This window comes from Cottoperca gobio, chromosome 6, assembly GCF_900634415.1.
Source record: "Cottoperca gobio chromosome 6, fCotGob3.1, whole genome shotgun sequence".
NCBI classification, from domain to species: domain Eukaryota; kingdom Metazoa; phylum Chordata; class Actinopteri; order Perciformes; family Bovichtidae; genus Cottoperca; species Cottoperca gobio.
Window position 1 is genome coordinate 23895698 of NC_041360.1, and position 17995 is coordinate 23913692.

Genomic DNA, 17995 nt, shown 5'->3' on the forward strand with positions numbered 1-17995 from the left:
TCTAGTGGAAAGTGTGTTTGTTAGTTTGGGAAAACAACTTTCACTAAGAGAGCAGCTTTTTGAGACTTTCTGCCCGGCGTGAGGCTTCATACCACCAAATGATACGCCATACGTCATAATCAGCGCTCGTCTTGAAGCGCGCATGATTGTGCAAACTGATGGATCAATTTGCTCCTTGCGAGACTCTTCTGTGAGACGACAGCTCCCGCACATCTGAGCCAATATCAGCGAGCCGCTTCTAAAGAGTCTCGGGGACCCGACATGACCGATGGATTTGGCCGGCTTTACTCGGCCGAGCCTGCCAAATCAAGCGGCTCGCACAATTTATCATGTCAGATAAAAACAGCCAAGATATACATATTTCATGAATGGAAAACACTGAGCTGAAAAGAAGATGATTTGCTATAATAGCTGAGCATTTTCAGTTCTGCTCGGTGTAAACAAACAGAAATAGCTCCATGTCTACACTAAAGCAGCCCTCTGACAAAAAAACACTTGCAGGTATTGAATTGTATTCAGCGTGCAGATAGAGAGAATTACCTGGAGGAAGACGAAGCCTGTAACTACCACCATTATCCTAATAAGGCCATTATACTGGGCTGGCATGTCTCGTATGCTGCAAGGCCATGCTGCCGGGGCTTGGAGTGACTAATCATCCTGCCCTCCAGCCTGACCGCTCTTCCCTGTTTGCCGCCTACACAATATTGTTCCGCCATAACTGGAAGAACTGCGACCAGCGACGGACAGTTTTCAGTAAACCTTTTGAAAACGCCAGAGAGACTCGCAGTCGGGGTAGTGATGAAGAGGTTGTTGATCCTGCTGTTGTTCTGTGACGCACATGTTGCTTTCGCTTTCAGAAGGTAAGTCTGTGGAGAATCTCCAGATGGTCAAATGCACTTTTGAGCTTCGGTTGTTTGCCTGTTAACGTCATATTTTGTTACTGGAGGTTTTAAAGTTTTTGCAAAGATTTCCACAAATGCTGCTTCTAACAGCAGCAGGGAACACGTTCCCGCTGCGATACTATCAGGACTGTGTTTCAAACTGTTCTGTCGAACCCCTGCACAGCTGATATCATGTCCTACATGTGAAGGTGCGTTGGATAAAAGTCTTTACCTGGATGGTGATTTCTGTTTCTTTCTTTGTGGTGATAATGAAGCTGCAGTAGCATCTGTGTTTATGGAGTTTGGGTGATACATGTGCATGATGGAGGTTGTTAGGACGTGAAATAAAGCACACGTGAGACAGTGTGTCGACTACTTCTATGTATTTATCTTTATCCGCGTTGAATCAGAAGAGAAATGAATCCTCCAGTTTTATTCACCCTCCGTTCTGTTTGGTTCATCTCCACAGATCTTCTCCCACTTTTCCTTTTTCACAGATCGCTGGACTCGTTGTTTCTTTCAGTTTCAACTGACTTCCTCCTCATTCCCTCAATGAAGCCAACAGAGCGTGTTATCCTCACACTCATGCATTGTGGTACTTGCTGCACTAACATCATCATCATCATCTCGATCCGTTTGTTTGCATGTGAAGGCCGACACGGCGTGTAATTTATTTCCATCTCATGGTTTCCTGAACTGAACTCTGGTCTGTGACTTGCTCACAGTGTCTGCAGGCACTTCTTGATTTGCAAACAAAAAGGTTGTTAGTGAAACATTAGAATTTAAATAAACCCCACTTGAACACCTTCATCTGTTGCTCTGTTATTCTACATGTCGGCCATTTTTACCCCCGTAGTTCTGACGCCACGCTGCCTCTCGCCAGGAGATATTACCACATCATACTCTCACAGCCTGCAGTCAAACTTTCATTGTTCGAAGAGCAAGGACACACACACACACACACACACACACACACACACACACACACACACACACACGGGGAGTCTGCCAACATGGACACATTTAGATCAGTATCTATCATGACATTAGGTAAACACTGAGACAGCAAACTCCCCTGTCCACCATGACGCAGCCGCTCTCTCATGTTGCAGCTGCTGATGGATTTACAGGCACATGGCTCAATATCAAACACCGTCGGCTCGTATAACATTTTTCTTTTCACTAATCTCAGGCCTGGAGTTTTCTGTGAGGAGTTCTCACGCTGTGTTGGTGCTTCTGTTTCCTCAACAAAAAGAGGTTTACAAATAAAATCCTTATTAAAGTGGCAGAAGTCTTCCCTAGGAGATAAAAGATGGTGAATATTGGATTTACATTAATCAGGTGCAAGCCAAGTTTCCTTTGTCATAACTTTATAAGGTAATAATAAGACAATATTGTGATTACAGCAACCGAAATATAAAATAAAGCAGCTTTAAGTAAGTAGTAAACATGTCTAATTTAATAAACACTCATTTAGTTTTTATGAATTTGTTCAAAACCCACGGGAACATTTTATGACCCTGATGTGAAGTGGAAGTGTTTGCAACAAATAGGATTTGCTGTTGTCAGTCATGCAAACTAAAGGCTGTAAATGACAAGTTAAACTCTGATCATCACATTATATTATAATATATATATTATAACACTCAGGAGCTGCCTCCACTACAAACTGTCTGCTGTTAACATGGTTAAACCCATCTGGTGCTTAGCGTATATCCTGCACACACAATGATTAATCTGTATGTATCACCCTGCCTGCTTCACTACCACACGATTAACATAACACCACACACACACACACACACACACACACACACACACACACACACACGCACACACACACACGCACACACACACACACCACTCTGTCCATCAGCAGCAGCGCTGGGAAAGAGATGGAGAAAAGGTTGGAATATGAGGTTCCCACCCAAACATTTAAACGGCTCATTGCAGTTTCTCAAAACAAGTGCACGAGTAAAGTCTGCAGGCTGCGGGAAATAATAATGAGTGAAGATCTCGGATGTGAGCCAGAGGATACGCACTACTGTAAAGAAGGGTGTGTATGTGAGAGTGGGACAGATTGACTGGTGCTAGTTCATTAATTCAGATGGCAGGTGGAGGATGTTTTGTTTTGGGTATTCATTAGCAGCCATTGGCAGGTGGGTTTCCTTCAGACGTCTCTCCGAGGACTCGGCCAGCGGCGCTGCGGAGGGACTTAAGGATTGAGAGGTAAAAACTGAGCAACCTGCATTTGTGACCAATGCTCAGTCCTAATGTGAGCTGACAGTATTGATCTGGCAGCAAAGCAGGTGTGCGTGTGTGTTATGCTATGTGTGTGTGGGCCATCAGGAAGAGTCTTATCAAGAGTATCCTGGAAGCAGTCAGTTAACTAATGGCCAATTGAGACTTGCTGTCTGGTGTGTCTGGTCTTATCTCACAGTGAAATAGCTTTTTAGAGGCTTGTTTAAAGAGATAGCTGCAGGTCTGCATGAGGAACATTGGCAAGAGGTGGAGCTGATCATAACAGGGGTGTGTCTCCAGTGAAGCGAGGGGTGGAGATGTAATGTCAAATGAAGCTGCGTCTGCCAAAGACAAGGTGGGAGGCCCGTGTGAAAAATGGCAAATATACGAATAAAATACATCATGCTCGTTGGCTTGTCATTGACGTCAAGATCTCCGACCTACCAGGTTTTTGCACGATGCAATGCGTCAGTGGAGACGGGTTTACCTCGGACAGATGCATACTGCCCCACGAGCGTGTTCACTGTACCTTGGCGATGATGCTACAGAGCTGAGGTCCGTCCTGCGTGAGGGACAGCAGGTTGCTGATGGCACTGCCAATGGTGTGAACGCTGTCCGACGAGTCGATCTGTTTGATCAGGAGCTGCGAGGAAGAGCAGACATTGCAAAACATTTTTTATTAGTTATCAAGACTTTTTGTTTGTAAATTAAGTCTGCATATTCACAAATGTGCAACAGTTGCAGGACACTAAGTGTTTTTTGTGCGCTTCATGTGCCATTTCATTGAGCACAAACACTTTAGGGGAGACACTAGAGCTGAGTAGTGGAGACATTTTAACTACTAGATATCACCACGAAACAATAAGACATCATTTTGTATTAGTTTTCAGAAATGATTTGTTTCAATATGCAAATGAGGTATTATCTAATGAACACTTTTGGTGAATTTAAGAGAAATCTACACACGTAAGTAGACAAAGTGTCGTCATATTAACACCTAAACGTGTATTTTGGATGTTTTCTTTCTACCAGTCTGAAAGGAAGACGTGTTGTAGAAGCTAAATAGCCCAAACCAGTTTAAACCAGTATTATTCCAACAGAAAATTGGGTTTACTGCAAAGACAGAAGAGATACGATGGGTAGATGTTCAGAGCTGAGGGTCATGATTCAGTGACATACCCGGATCTCGTTAGCTAAAGCCATGTCGATCATGTTGCTGAAGGAATCGCTGACGTCTGTGAGGATCTCGTGGATGGCTTCCCTCATGGACTTCAGGAAGAACTCATCATCGGTGTGAAGGCACCTGTGGGTGAAGCGACATTATGGATCGTGTTCCACATAAACTCATTTAAAGTCTTTTAGCTCTTTAGAGTCTTACCGCTCTGTAATGTTGGTCAGCTCCATACACTTCTCCAGCAGAGACTTCTCATACTGCAACACAAGGAACATATGTATAAGGCTGTGATACAAGGATCAAATGTATTATATACAGAAACATTATGTGTGTGATTTAAACTATTAACATGTCCAGGGGTTTGTTAAGATAATGAACAATGTCTTATTCATTAAGTTTACAATATGTATGACCCATAACATATGTGCATAACAGGATATGTTTTGGCATGACATGAGATCCACGCCCTAAGGAAGTTAAAGGGACCCCTCAATGGTCATGAGGAAGAGACCGTCATGCCATGAGCCTGGGGCAGTGTCATGTGGTTTAATGTAAGACCATGTTTGTGCGTTCCTTTAGGACTCATATATATATAAGGTTTAGATTCTCTTCGTCAAACAGACTCTACACGATTGTGTGCTTGGAAGCAGGAAGTGTTCCCATTATTGTTATTTGTTGTACAACGAAATAATATTAAATCAACTATATCTGTGTTTGTGTTTTATTGATTCCTCTCTGTTTCATACAGTTCATACATGTTGTGAGCGATAAATATCCTCCACAGGTTCATAGAACATAGATAAATACATAATTCAGTTTGTATTCACAGCTTTTTTCTGCTAAATAAACATAAACAGGACTCCATCTGCTCGCGTCAGTGGTCCATTTTGACATTTTGATACAGATATAGTCGGTTAATATAGTTAGATTTCAAAGGGGGAAAGTTTAATCCCTCTGTTTATCAATAGACTAGCCATATGAAACAATACAGCATCACAGATGTATGATACTGTCCCCTGACAGATATAACATCGTGTTGGATTATTTATCTGTAGACATTTGATCACTTTGGAATCTGATTTGCAAGTTTGGTGTTTAATAAATAATAATATGACTGATTCCAGAGGACCCATTGAATGTGTATATAATAATATATTAGGGTTAACATACATTTGTTTGTTCACTAAATGATTTTGAGGAATTAAATATAGTTTTTTATTGTATTTAAAGTGGGCATCAGCTTCATATATAACTCAGCAGTGGTGTGTGATGAGCCCAAGCTAGATATAAATGGATCTCTCTCTAAAGTTAGACTTTGTTTTATGTAACAGCATGAACATTTTTAATTGGTGTCAGGAAGTCTCGGTTGCTGATTTTAAAACGTCCGTGCATATCCTCCTTTGTCCTAATTTGTAACACTGATGCTTTTAAACAAAGGACCCCGAACTGGCTTCACATGCCAAACCACTTCCAGAGTGAGCAGTCACCTTCTGCATCTCAGGTGGTGTGCTTCGGGCCGCGCTGTACTCGTGCACCAGTGAGCGCACGTGACAGTTGGCCCTCACGGCGGTGCTGTGGACCCTCTGCCAGCGTCCTTTCTCCAGCCGCTGGAACATCTTGCCGAGCTCCGTGCTGACCACCAGCGCTCGGCGGAGCAGCGTCTGCAGGTTGTTCCTGGCCACGTGGTCCCCCGCACCGAGCCCGGAGGCCACGATCAGCTCTCCCTGCTGGGCGTCCTCCTCCACCCCGATGGGCTTGGCCTGCAGGACACACATGCACTCTACCTCCGTCATGTGGCGGAGGTCTTCCATCCAGCGCTGGACCGAGTCGACCTGGAGGGACTGCATGCGGGTACTGTGGAAGAAATGAACACGTGTTTATTAAAGTGTATTCACGGTGCAGATGTGTCACAGGGGTTCAATGGTATTAGGGAGCTGAGTGTACAGGCCAGTCAACATCGAAACGCATCGGAAACAGAAATGCATCAAAGACTTGGGTTGGAGAACGAGAGTTTTGAGGAACTATAGTATACAGTAGCCTCCATATCAAGATGTATTCAGTGTGTTTATGTGGACAGATGAGGTTTACATGATACAGATCAGAGTTCATTCGCCTCTATTGATCTGTGTGTGCAGAAAATTCATTCCCTGCTTCTGAATTGATTTGGAGATTTTTAAAAAAGAAATCGATATGCATCGACTGAACGGATTCATAGTAGTTACTCATCATTAATATGAAGATAAAAAGTACAAGTTACTGCACAAACAGAACAAGATCAGTGTAAGAAGTGTGCTCTGGTTCTGTGTGCATGTTGAGGACACTGAGATCCGGGAAGTCCGTTGTGCTGACTTGCCTTCTGATTAAAGCTGACTAAAGCTTGAACTGATTTATATGAGAAAACCTTAATCATCTTTCCCTCCTCCACAAGAAATAACTCGCTTAATCAGTAGAAAATGAAGGAAGTGGTTACTCATAAATTCAAACTGGTTATTAGGACAATGACAGATCATTGAACTTGGCTGTGCCACCCTTGTACTCTCTTTATCTTTATCCCTTCTTCCTTTCTCCTATAATATATATATATTTATTTAAATATATATATATTATATATATCGTTGTTATTGTCAATGCTAGTTAGTTAGCTAGCTAGCATAGTGACAGAAAAATCCAATATGGCTGACTAAAAATAAAAAGCCTTTTTAGTCAAGGACCCATTGTTTCTAAAATAAATTGTAAAGCTTAACAACAGTAATTAAAGGTGCTGTTATAAAACATTAATTTAAAGAAGAATGACTTGTTAATTTAATGTGCAGGTATGCATGCTGTATGTACGTTTATAGTCCTACTAAAATCATCACTTAATCCCTCGTACATGCAAATACAACCCACACTCCTCTCTAAAATAAAATTCCATTTATGCCACACGATATAACTGCAGCGCTAAAAACCACCAAGGCATTCCTAAAATCAATGATGTGTACTCAAGGTCACTTATCCACAGATAACTGCCGCTTTCCACACTTGTTAGTTTAAGCATTTCCCCCAAAGCATTGAGGGGGCTTTAACAAAGAGCTGCGCTGAGCAAACACTCTTCCCCACTTCAATCTCTCCCGGCACCGACCCTAATGAACGCCGGCTTAAGGGAGCGATCCAGAGTCCTGCACACGGAGTCAAAGCTCCCGGTTGAAGGCTACGAGAGCCACCTCTGCGTTGAGTCAACACAGAGGAAAGGGCCTCTAATGAAGCTGGGTATTTTCCACTTGGCTCTCTGGGTATTGTCTGCAGCTTGTGGGAGACATTGGAATATTGCATTGGTATTGAATATTGGTTATCTGGTTTCAGAGAAGCATTGTGGCTGTGTGTGCGCACTCAAAAACAAAGATTTGTCATTGACCAGCAGCAGCCGACGTCATTACGTAACATCTTCAAGGCAGGTATTGAGTTTCAGCTTTCAGCCAGAGCTGGTTACACAGGACTGAATCGTTAGAAAGCCACAGCTCCAATTATATCCAATTATAATCCACTATCAAAGCACACAGAGGGCCGAAGAAACTCATTTAGAGCTTTGTTAAGGTCAGAAAAAGGTCTCATTAGAAGGCAAACACATTGCAAAATACACATTTTCTTTGTTTTATGTTCAATTTAAACATGTTTGTCCTGCAGCTCAGAGCACGGACACTCACACGGACACTCACACGGACACTCACACAGACACTCACACAAATGTACGTACTATATATGTTTATAGATTCCACATTCAGTCCATCATCCGTCAGGTGAGGACGTGTAATAATAAAATAAAAGAAGTCAGATCTGTAGGTCGCAGATGGAGAAAAGCTCACCAGTTCAAAACTGTCTCCGGCAAATAAATCTCCCTCAGTTTGTAAAAGGATGAAGACGTAATTAGCTGTGAATAAATAACAGCACCGTGTTCCACAGTCATCATTAATATGCAGCTTGTTCTGCTAAGTGGGGTAACTGGCGTCACGGTGATCATCGTGACATCAGAAAATGGATGAGATATGAGCTTTTTATTCAAAATCGAGGCAATTAAAGAAATGAATTTCACCTGCAAATAAAATACTACCGAACCCGGCTTCAGTTTCTTTCTCACTTTCAGAGAACGTCTTAATAAAGTGAACAACGCAGTGACTCAAATGATCCAATGACCCACAAAGAGTTTGAGGAAATCATGTTTTGTTTTCTGAAAACGCAGAAACAAACCGAATCAATGCAGAATGTGCAACAATATTCAAAGTTCTCCTCATATCAGACCCCATGTCTACCCGCAGTTATATAACAGCAGCGCATAAGGAGGAACCCGTCTTGATTTACACGCACATCAAGCCACAAAACGTTCCCCTCACCACGGGGAGGAGAAAAAGAAAAGATGATAATAATAAGCTTGTTTTCCAAAGGAGGGGAAGCGGTGCACTTCAGCTCGCAGGGAATGACAAATATTTACATGCGGGGCCAAGAGAGGGTCAGACGACAGCAGCTCCATTATCCCAGACAGCATCCTGTGGAGATGAAGCACCACTCTGTCTCATCTGCTGAAGGCTGTCAGGAAGCTGAGCGTCGCTGGCAACACAAGCTGGTTCATAAGCATGACCTTGTTTTTGTTCTTAAAAACGATGCAGCAACATTTAAACATGTTTGTCGTACCAGGCGTCGGAACGTTGTCTCTGTGTTATGATTAAGAGGAGGACACGGGTAGCGTGTGTCATGTTAATGAAACACCTGAAGTTGAATTCACAAAGGGGTTTGTGGTTCTTTCGCAGTGAAAGAGTTTTTGATCCTACACAGCTGTCAATAAAACTTTATGGCGTGCAAGAACTTTGAGATGGAAAGTACTGAGAGATGCACGAACACATTGTTGGCCGGGGGATTTGTTGACAATAAGGAAGAATTGTAGAATTTCAACATCTTTATTTCGTGGGAAAAAAGGGATGGGAACATTTAGGTTTGGAAAATGAACTTGTTGTTAAACATGGAACAGAAAAGAGCTTTGGGAAGATCAAAGAGAAAATGTCTTTGTATAGAAATTGAATAAGGTTGAATCCTTGATAATCATCTGTCCCTGAACGCAACTCCACATTTATGAAAGAGCGACGTTTGTGTCTTGAGATTTACTAAGTTGGTTTTCAGGTTATGAGTTTGCAGTTAGACATGTACTGTAGTTGTGAGAAGTTCTGACACATCTACATTATTAAGCGATACATCGGAGCTGTCTGGATGTTGATAAAAATGCTATTTACAAGTCGGAAGCTCATAATTGCGATAACTCCTGCACAACCTGAACGTGTCACAAGGTCAGGGTTAAAACCAAAAACAAAAACGTGGTCATTGAACAGTGTTGGATTGTATATGTTTTACACTTTAACATGCATCTTACTGTATCTCATCAACATCACACACACACACACACACACACACACACACACACACACACACACACACACACACACACACACACACACACACATCAAAAAGTGATGAAGAGCGGTTTATTCTTTCATTCTTTTGGTGATATATATGATTTAAAATGTAATAAACTCCCAGGTTCCAGCATGAATTCACTGAAACATGTTGTTAACAGACATACAGGTGATTGGTATCTGGACTGGCTTGCTGGTGAAGGCAGTGGCTCATCTCTGATGTGATATTCAGACATCCTGCAGACCATAAAGAGAAAAGATGGTCTATTCCTTATTCAAGTGTAAAATGTCAATTATATGAACCTTTCAGTCACCCGGTACATTCACAGAAACCTTCCCTCTGTGACATTCTGCTGCTTTAAAGATGGAATCATCTGCTGACAGCTGAGGGAAACCCTCGCTGAGCAAACACAACACAACACAAACATGGACTTCCTACAGAATCCCTCATCACAGGACGTGAGTCACTTTGTTTGAGGCTAAAAACAGCAACCGCGTTTTCACATGAAAACACACTGTAGGCATTCATCTCCTCGCGTGTGCTGTCTGTGGGTCACTCGCTAATCGCATCATGAATATAATGACAACACATGACTATGTATATGTGCTTTAAAACACATCACATCTTTGCTTAACGTACTGTATCGGCTCAAAGTGCGACGCAGCGAGCGGCAGACGGGCAGGTTTGAAAGCACCTGTTGTCACTCAAGTGTGCCAGTTATTGCACAGCAGGAAACAGTTTGTTCTTCAGGGGCGGTCGCCTGTTACTAGGCTTGTTCTTCACATCGCTACAGCCTTCAAGTGAAGTGGAAGGACCAGGTACAACACTTCATACATCACGAGAACACCTGCCTGCTTCACTGATGGTTTGGATTAAAGTGAAGTCAGTCGGGTTTAATGAAAGTGTGTGAAATTAACATGTCGTAAAACGCAGATAATGGACTCCATTATGGGCTTTGTGGAGCAAAGAACACAAGAAAGGCGGAGAGTTTAACTGTGAGCAGGGGGATGGATCTAAATGTGATTAAGCCGAAACAATTTGACTATTTTGACATTAATATTTAGAGTAATTGTTCAAGTACAAATGTCAAATTGACAATGTGACATTAAATGAAAGTGTTGTACAACACTGCTCAACTGTAAGTGTTGTGTTACCGGCACGAATACATATATATAACTACCAGTTTAAAAAGCTTGTTTTACGTGCAAAGATCTCCCACTCGTATGCTCTCACGGTACAGTGCAGGGTTTGGATAAAAGCCGTCACCATATGTTTTATAACTGCATGTGGAACTGTCCACAGACTGCACGCAGTATCACTTGCAGGCCGAGCAGCTTGCTTGGAACAGAAACGCTGCAACATGTGTTAGCTCGTGTTGTTGTTCCTGTTTTCACTTCAGAGTATTCTTCCAGTAGTTTTCTGATGGCAGTCAGTCAGAACACATATAAGCAGGAAGGAGCCCCGCGCTGTCGTCTGCGTATCGCAGTCTGACGCCTGATGTCACTTATGAACAAATGGAAATCCCTCTCGTACACCACAACAGAACCGCAGTCCAGCCGGCCAAAGTGAATGGAAATGTGGGGCCCAATGAGCTGCGAGATTTAGATGACCAGACCTTTGTGGATTTGGCTCGGACTGAAGGAGGAAACAAGGACACTCTTGTCCCAGAAAGAATTAAATATGCATGCATATATACAAAGAGACCAAAAAGAATGTTAATACATTACTCTTCTGCTTAAAAACCAGAAGAAAGCTCAACAGAACTCTCTGAACAAACCTCGTTTTCTACAGCTCTACAAAACGCTGCCTGACTGTGAAAAGAGACGACATAGGATCTAAGAAAACGGTCAAAGCATATGGCTAATGGTGCTTTTAAATGCGTGTAAGTCACGGCTTGATTTTCTGGGCTAAGGTCGGGTCTGTGCTCCTCCCAAAGTAGCGTGTGGTAAGAGGATATTGTGGCCTCTGACTGGCAAAGTTGAATCCTGGCAACGAGGGCAGACATCTGACTCCCAGATGTGTCTGACAGCCTCTTATGTGCAGCCAAGAGCAGACTCACCTACAGCAGCACGCTGAGTCTCAGTCCAACCAACTATAACTTCTATCTCTCCGCCGTTTGATCTCTTTGTCTCTGACTTACACTCCGGCCCTCATGTGAAGTGCACAGACTGCAGGCACATGCTGACGCTTCTCTCACTTCACTTTGCTCCATGTTTCTCTCAGTTTCACGTTCTTTCCTTCACATCAGCAAAGCCACACTTCCAACTTTCCTGCATGGGCCGCAACTTCAAAAGATAAACGTAGACATAAACTTGGTTAACCTGCTCGCATTCAGGCACAGCCTCTTTCAGTGTGTAACCTGAGGCCTCGCCTGCCCGGAGAAGCCGATCCGGGCAGGCGAGGCGCTGCTCTGTTATGGAGATGTTTGTCAACTGAGTGCGTGTGTGCGTTCCATCTGTGTTTGCAATTTATTTTTAATACAATTCAGTCATGTGGCTCCTTTCATCAGTTGATTTACTGAGCCATGTGTTGCACAAATAGGATTTATGCTTGAGTGTGTGTGTGTGTGTGTGTGTGTGTGTGTGTGTGTGTGTGTGTGTGTGTGTGTATAAGGGACAGACAAAGGAAGCAAGTCAGAGATGATCTGTTTGTGTGTGTGTGTGTGTGTGTGTGTGTGTGTGTGTGTGTGTGTGGGTGCATATGTATGGCGTGACAGTACTAATTTGATATCCAAGGGCATTCATTGCGTGTCTGCGTGTCTGCGTGTCTGCGTGTCTTCTGCGACGCTGTGTAAGCATTTGCAAACACAAAACTGTCAGAACATATATATTCAAAAGTATTATCGATGACTGAGATACTCTCAACCCCAGCAGCTGATGACGAGGCGTTTCTCATTAAAAATAAAGATGCATCAGCCGGCGACACTTTCACAACACACATGTAAATCACTGCCGTGAGATAAGAGTGTTGTGTACGTTTATTCAAAGATTGATAGCCGTGAAGGTTTGGAAACACACAATTGGTTTTGGATGAGTTTTCTTTGGCACCAAGTTTGCTGATTTAAAAGAGCCCCAGTGTGATGAAGGCTGTTTAGTTGATGTTTCAACAGAGTCACGTTTAGGTTTGAACTCCCCGTGGACCCTTCGTGACAGCGTGGAAGCAGCGCTGCTCTGTTGTTCGGCATGTGCACACTTCTCCACATGTGTTTGGACTGAAAATTTGGTTTCAATCTCCACCTTTCGTGTGCAGATATGCACCTCAAATATGGAATCCAGTTGTGCACAGATGTTTTCAGGGCATGTGTGTGTGTGGGGGTGTGTGCTTGTGTGTGTGTATTGTCGCTATGGTTTTGACCTTTAGACCTCCTGCTGTTGACTGCCTCTTAATTTGTTGATGTAGGATCCTAACACCGATATATTGGTTCGGCGATGTTGAACCAACAACTCCAATCAAACATCAGCCGGTAAATATTTCCCGAAGCAGATATGAAGGAGGTGAGGATGTGACTTTACTCAGCAGCTTCAGGAGTCTCAGTCGATGAGAGCTGCCTCTCAACACACACACGAAGCCTCTAAAGTGCAGCTCCGTCCCATAAATAATGCTGTAGAAGAAACATTCATGTTGGGGAATTAAGCAAAAATATGTATTTTATCAAATTTAAAGCTGCACTCATTTATATTTTTGAGCTCTGGCGTCTTTCAGCTCATTGTTTCGGTTTCAATGTAACTTTACCAGCCTTTTGATAATTAGCCCAGCACGCTGTGATCAAGAGAAAATGTTATATTGATGCAGTTGTACGAGTGTGTAAGTGCATTTCTGTTTGTGAGAACCGACCTGCCTCCCTCATCTGCCACCAAACATCTCTGTGATAAATCCATCTCCTCACAAAACACAGAGGACGACCAAATGACACAACTAGACCCCGTCACCACTGTACACCTCAATCTCTGCTCCCATGAGAGCCGTCGTGATACCAGCGTCTGCCACCATTACAGCACATTATCACAAGGAGATAGGGGCCAGAGTGTGCAGCATTGTTGGGGGGGCCTCATGTGCAGATAAAACAAGGTTATTTCTAGCTATCATGGCTATGATTGTCAGTATGTTGTTTGGGTGTGTGTGTGTGTGACATGGAGAACATTTCCATCTCTGGCTTTAATATTAACATGCCCAGGTGTTTTCACCAGATTACACCTCAGGACTGTGTAGATGTGAGCAGATTGTGCTTGACATCTCACCCCAATGTCCCAGATAACGTTTGTTTTTCATCACAAATACGTCTACGTCAGTCTGCATGTAGAAGAGGACGGGGTGGATGGGTAAATAAACACAGTTCTTTTACCCAGGAGGCTGCTGGTCCCGCGTTAAACCAAAAGTCAACGTTCACACAAGAAATTCAAATCGTCTGCAGACGTCTCAGTAGTTTGTATCTCAGAACCGCTGCAAATAAAACTAAAATACCACCTGGGGCATGTTTTTGTAGTGATTTGGATGCAGCCTGTGGTCAGACTGAAGCTACTTGCCTCATCGGGGATGAAGAGAGCGAGCTGCTCTGTCTGGAGCTGCTCTGTCTGGAGCTGCTCTGAGGAGTCGCCATTCTGTCTGAGGCCGTCTTACTTCAGCTCAGCACCTGAAACACAAGACATGCAACATAAACCTCAAGGTCACAAGACGTGAAAGTGTCTTCCTCTCATTACCAACAATTACATTTTTTTACAAATAAAGCAGAATGTGTGAAAGGTGCGTCCGACTAAATGCTTCATACATTCAACACACACGCAGTGAATACAACACAAACATCCTTCTGGCTGTGCTGCTGTCCACTGCAGCGGTATCCACTACAACATCTCCTTATTGATCCGCCTCCAAGCGTTCTATTCTTGTCTTGTCTTTTTTTCCTCCAAGTAATTTAATTATCAATAAACCTCACTGTTTTAAATAGCTGCAAGCTGCTGGTGTGCCAGTGGAATAATATTTCTTATCTTCTAATTTATTGGCCGGCCGCCAGCCAGTGACTCTCTTCCCTACTTTGAGCCTGAGCAAAAGAGGCTGACGCTCTTAAGTGCCCGCAACTTTATTCCGCCGTTTTATTGATGTATCCCATTTAGATTAGTCCATTTTCAATCGGGAGAAGCCGCAGACGCCCTCCTGCCTGAACCACACTCTAATCCTTTTAGTTAATGATATCCTGCAGTGGTGTGGTTACAAATTTCATGTTTGCTGTGGAGTATAATTAGCAGGTAGTTACAGGATGAGACTATCTCACACACACACACACACACACACACACACACACACACACACACACACACTCACACACACACACGCACAGGCTTCAGCTGTGGTACGCTGCTTTTTATCACAGAAGAACTCACAATAAAGAAATTGAGGGATGTGTGATGCTCGTGGGACGTCACTGGTTTGTTCTCATGTCCCATTTTTCTGTGCTGCAGTGTTTAAGCCCAAATGTCACGATGACAGAACACCTGATCCATTCTGTGAAGTTTGGAGATGGAGAGCTTCAGGCACCACGATTGCTCCCCGGATTACGTAGTTATGAGCAACGAGGGAACTATTTGATGATAGAGGAGCAAAAGTCTTTCTGGGGGATGAGTCGGTGACTTCGATAACCGGACGGTCAGAGGAATAGGTGACAAGATAAGAAAGAGAAAGAGCAGGAAGAAGAAGATGCAGAGAAGGAGAGACGGGGGGAGGGGGGGGTCTTTTAACTGCAGTCTTGGCATGGCTCCTCCGGGGCCATTTTCAGAGAAAGCATCGCAGCGAATCAGAAATTATACCAACACTGTGCCAGGACCGTGGAAGTCTGGCAGTGAGCACCCAATTTTGCGGAAAAACACTCATCTACATACTCCGTGCAGAATAGTGTACCATAGAATGAGGGCTGATGTAATTGCACTGTTAGATTATTGCAATAGAGGTGTAGATTAATTACATTGGCCCTATAATTGAGTACAGGGTCACCGCCAACGAGACACAGATCCAGCAGATTCCATTACATGTGCCTCCGGCTCGTTACAGCGCTCTTCTGTGGATTACCATACAAATTGAGATGAGTTGTCCAATCAAGCAATTCCGTCCTGAGCACTTAGAGTGTGCCACTAAGTGCCGCGTTAAGGACCATTGCGCTGAAAGTGATCTCTGCCGCTCTGCAGTGAGTGGCCACCGACTGCAAAACGATGCATGAGGGAGGAGAGCGAAAGGTTTTTAGCAAAATGTCAAAGGTTTACAGCAGGTAGTCGGTGTTCCCAGGCCTGTGTCTCGTACAGCTTCCTGGACTGGTTCAGTGCTCTGTCGTGTTGCAATCATTTAAGAGCTAAAGCTGCACCTTCTATTCATTTTAAAGCAAGACTGTGTTTCCACAGAGCTGCAGGCAGCGCAGTTTAAACATCCCCGAGCACAGGAAGGCTGCAAGTGTTACAGAAATATGAGTTTCCTAAGCAGATGGTCTGCTTTGACGGGATCCTGGCTAATTTTCTTGCTGGGGTGGACATTTCTTTTTATGTCTGGGCTGAAACCCGAGTGGCCCTCTGGGTTTCCCCACTCAGTTGCCGTGGAGAACATGTCGGTTGTAGGTAAGCCAAACAAAGGACACCTCTGTCTCGGCCTCATGTCACATGCCGGGTAAAATAACAACCACTGTGTGTGTGTGTGTGTGTGTGTGTGTGTGTGTGTGTGTGTGTGTGTGTGTGTGTGTGTGTGTGTGTGTGTGTGTGTGTGTGCGTGTGTGTGTGCGCTCCAGATTTACTGTAGCACTTGTATTCATTCTTTGCATGTGTCGAGGGGGATTTAAATGTGCTTGTGTTTCTATCACTTGCAGCTTTCCTGTCATGTTTCGTGTAAAGTCTGACGCCAGCTCCTGCATTTAACACGAGAGTCATCTTCATTGTTTCTTACGTGAGATCAGTGGCCTTTATATATTCTGGCTGTGTAGCTCAACAACTTAACCAAAGGTGAGGGAGAGCAGTATTACAGCATCAGACAACTTGTAACAGACAGTTTAAAAAATGTTTAACTGTCTCTGTTCTCATTCTTAACCAACAAATAAAAGGAGCATGTGCAGGCTAATCTATCGCCTCGATTTCATTGTCCACTGACCTCATTGTTAACTGCAGAAGCTCTTTAAAGATACATTTTCCAGTCATTTTTCATAATGTTCTGTGGTGAAGCAGAATGACTTTCACAGATTCTGGGTAAAACCACCAAACGAATACAAAGACTGGTCTGCAGAAAACAAAATACCAAACCACTGTGGCTCAGCTTCAGCGTGGAGCCAAAGCAATGAACTTCTGTTGGACAAAAGCAGAAGAAATCAAACTCTGAGGAAGTCGGGAGAAGCAAAGCCACTCACCATTTTGAGAGGTCAAAACCAGCTTGAATCGATGTGAGTTCAGGACGGAGTGAGTTTAATATCCTCGCTGTTTCAGGAGTGCCTCATTGTGAAACCGATTCCTTATGGTTTGGCTTTATTTCAAAACTGCAAGCAATTAAGTACAAACTGCTTCTTCTCCTACTGCTCTCCGTACTCACGCAGACTAAAGATTGAAACTACTGAAGACGTTGCCTCTGGCCTTTAAATACAGTGGACACGCTCTGGATCGGCGACTCGGCGGTGCCGCGCTGCTCTTTTCCTATCATTGAGCTGGAGACGGAGTTCACAGGAGGAGACAGTGGCCACAGTCTCACCACAGAGCTGTCATGTAGGGAGGAAAGCACAGCAGGATGGGTACTGTATGGGTGGTTGGGTGGGAACAAACTGGAAGCAAGCTGTGTGGAGCCATGGACCCGACATTCCCATCCCACACACAGTGGGCCGGCTCAAAGTGGGCCCTTGTACTTGGCCAGAGACACCCACACGGGGCAGCAGATAATGTTAGCGGCTACTGTCTGATCGTTTGGTGAGTCAGCTCGTTTCTCCATTTGCACGACGCTCAAACTACTTACAAGTTACAACCTGAAGTTACTTCCTGGGCAATATCCCTCGGATCCAGAATGTTTTAATACCAGGCTCGACCCACTGAGCTGTGAGCACACATCAGCATACATCATACAGATGTATCCCAGACTAAGAGATTTGCTTTTAAAGCCATTTTAATTGTTTCAGAAGAGTGGAGTATATGTTTGAACAATAATGTGGAGGGAGCATCGACAGGTTGTGGCCCAGAGTACAGAACAGCAGCTTTGCAGATATGCTACACTGAATATATCTGGCCCAGTAATGTGACATTAATGTGTACACACA

At 43.7% G+C, this 17995-nt stretch overlaps 1 protein-coding gene across 1 annotated transcript in view; it reads right to left on the reverse strand.

The window, feature by feature from the left end:
* Window positions 1–16317, reverse strand: part of insc (INSC spindle orientation adaptor protein) — a 27793-nt gene extending 11476 nt beyond the window's left edge. The window contains exons 1-6 of the mRNA XM_029433408.1: window positions 16175–16317; window positions 14259–14351; window positions 5784–6150; window positions 4501–4553; window positions 4302–4425; window positions 3652–3765 (exon numbers count right to left, since the gene is read on the reverse strand). Of these exons, the coding sequence (XP_029289268.1) occupies window positions 3652–3765; window positions 4302–4425; window positions 4501–4553; window positions 5784–6150; window positions 14259–14351; window positions 16175–16317 (894 nt within the window). The remainder of the gene's footprint in view (window positions 1–3651; window positions 3766–4301; window positions 4426–4500; window positions 4554–5783; window positions 6151–14258; window positions 14352–16174) is intronic.
* Between the last annotated feature and the right edge of the window lie 1678 nt (window positions 16318–17995).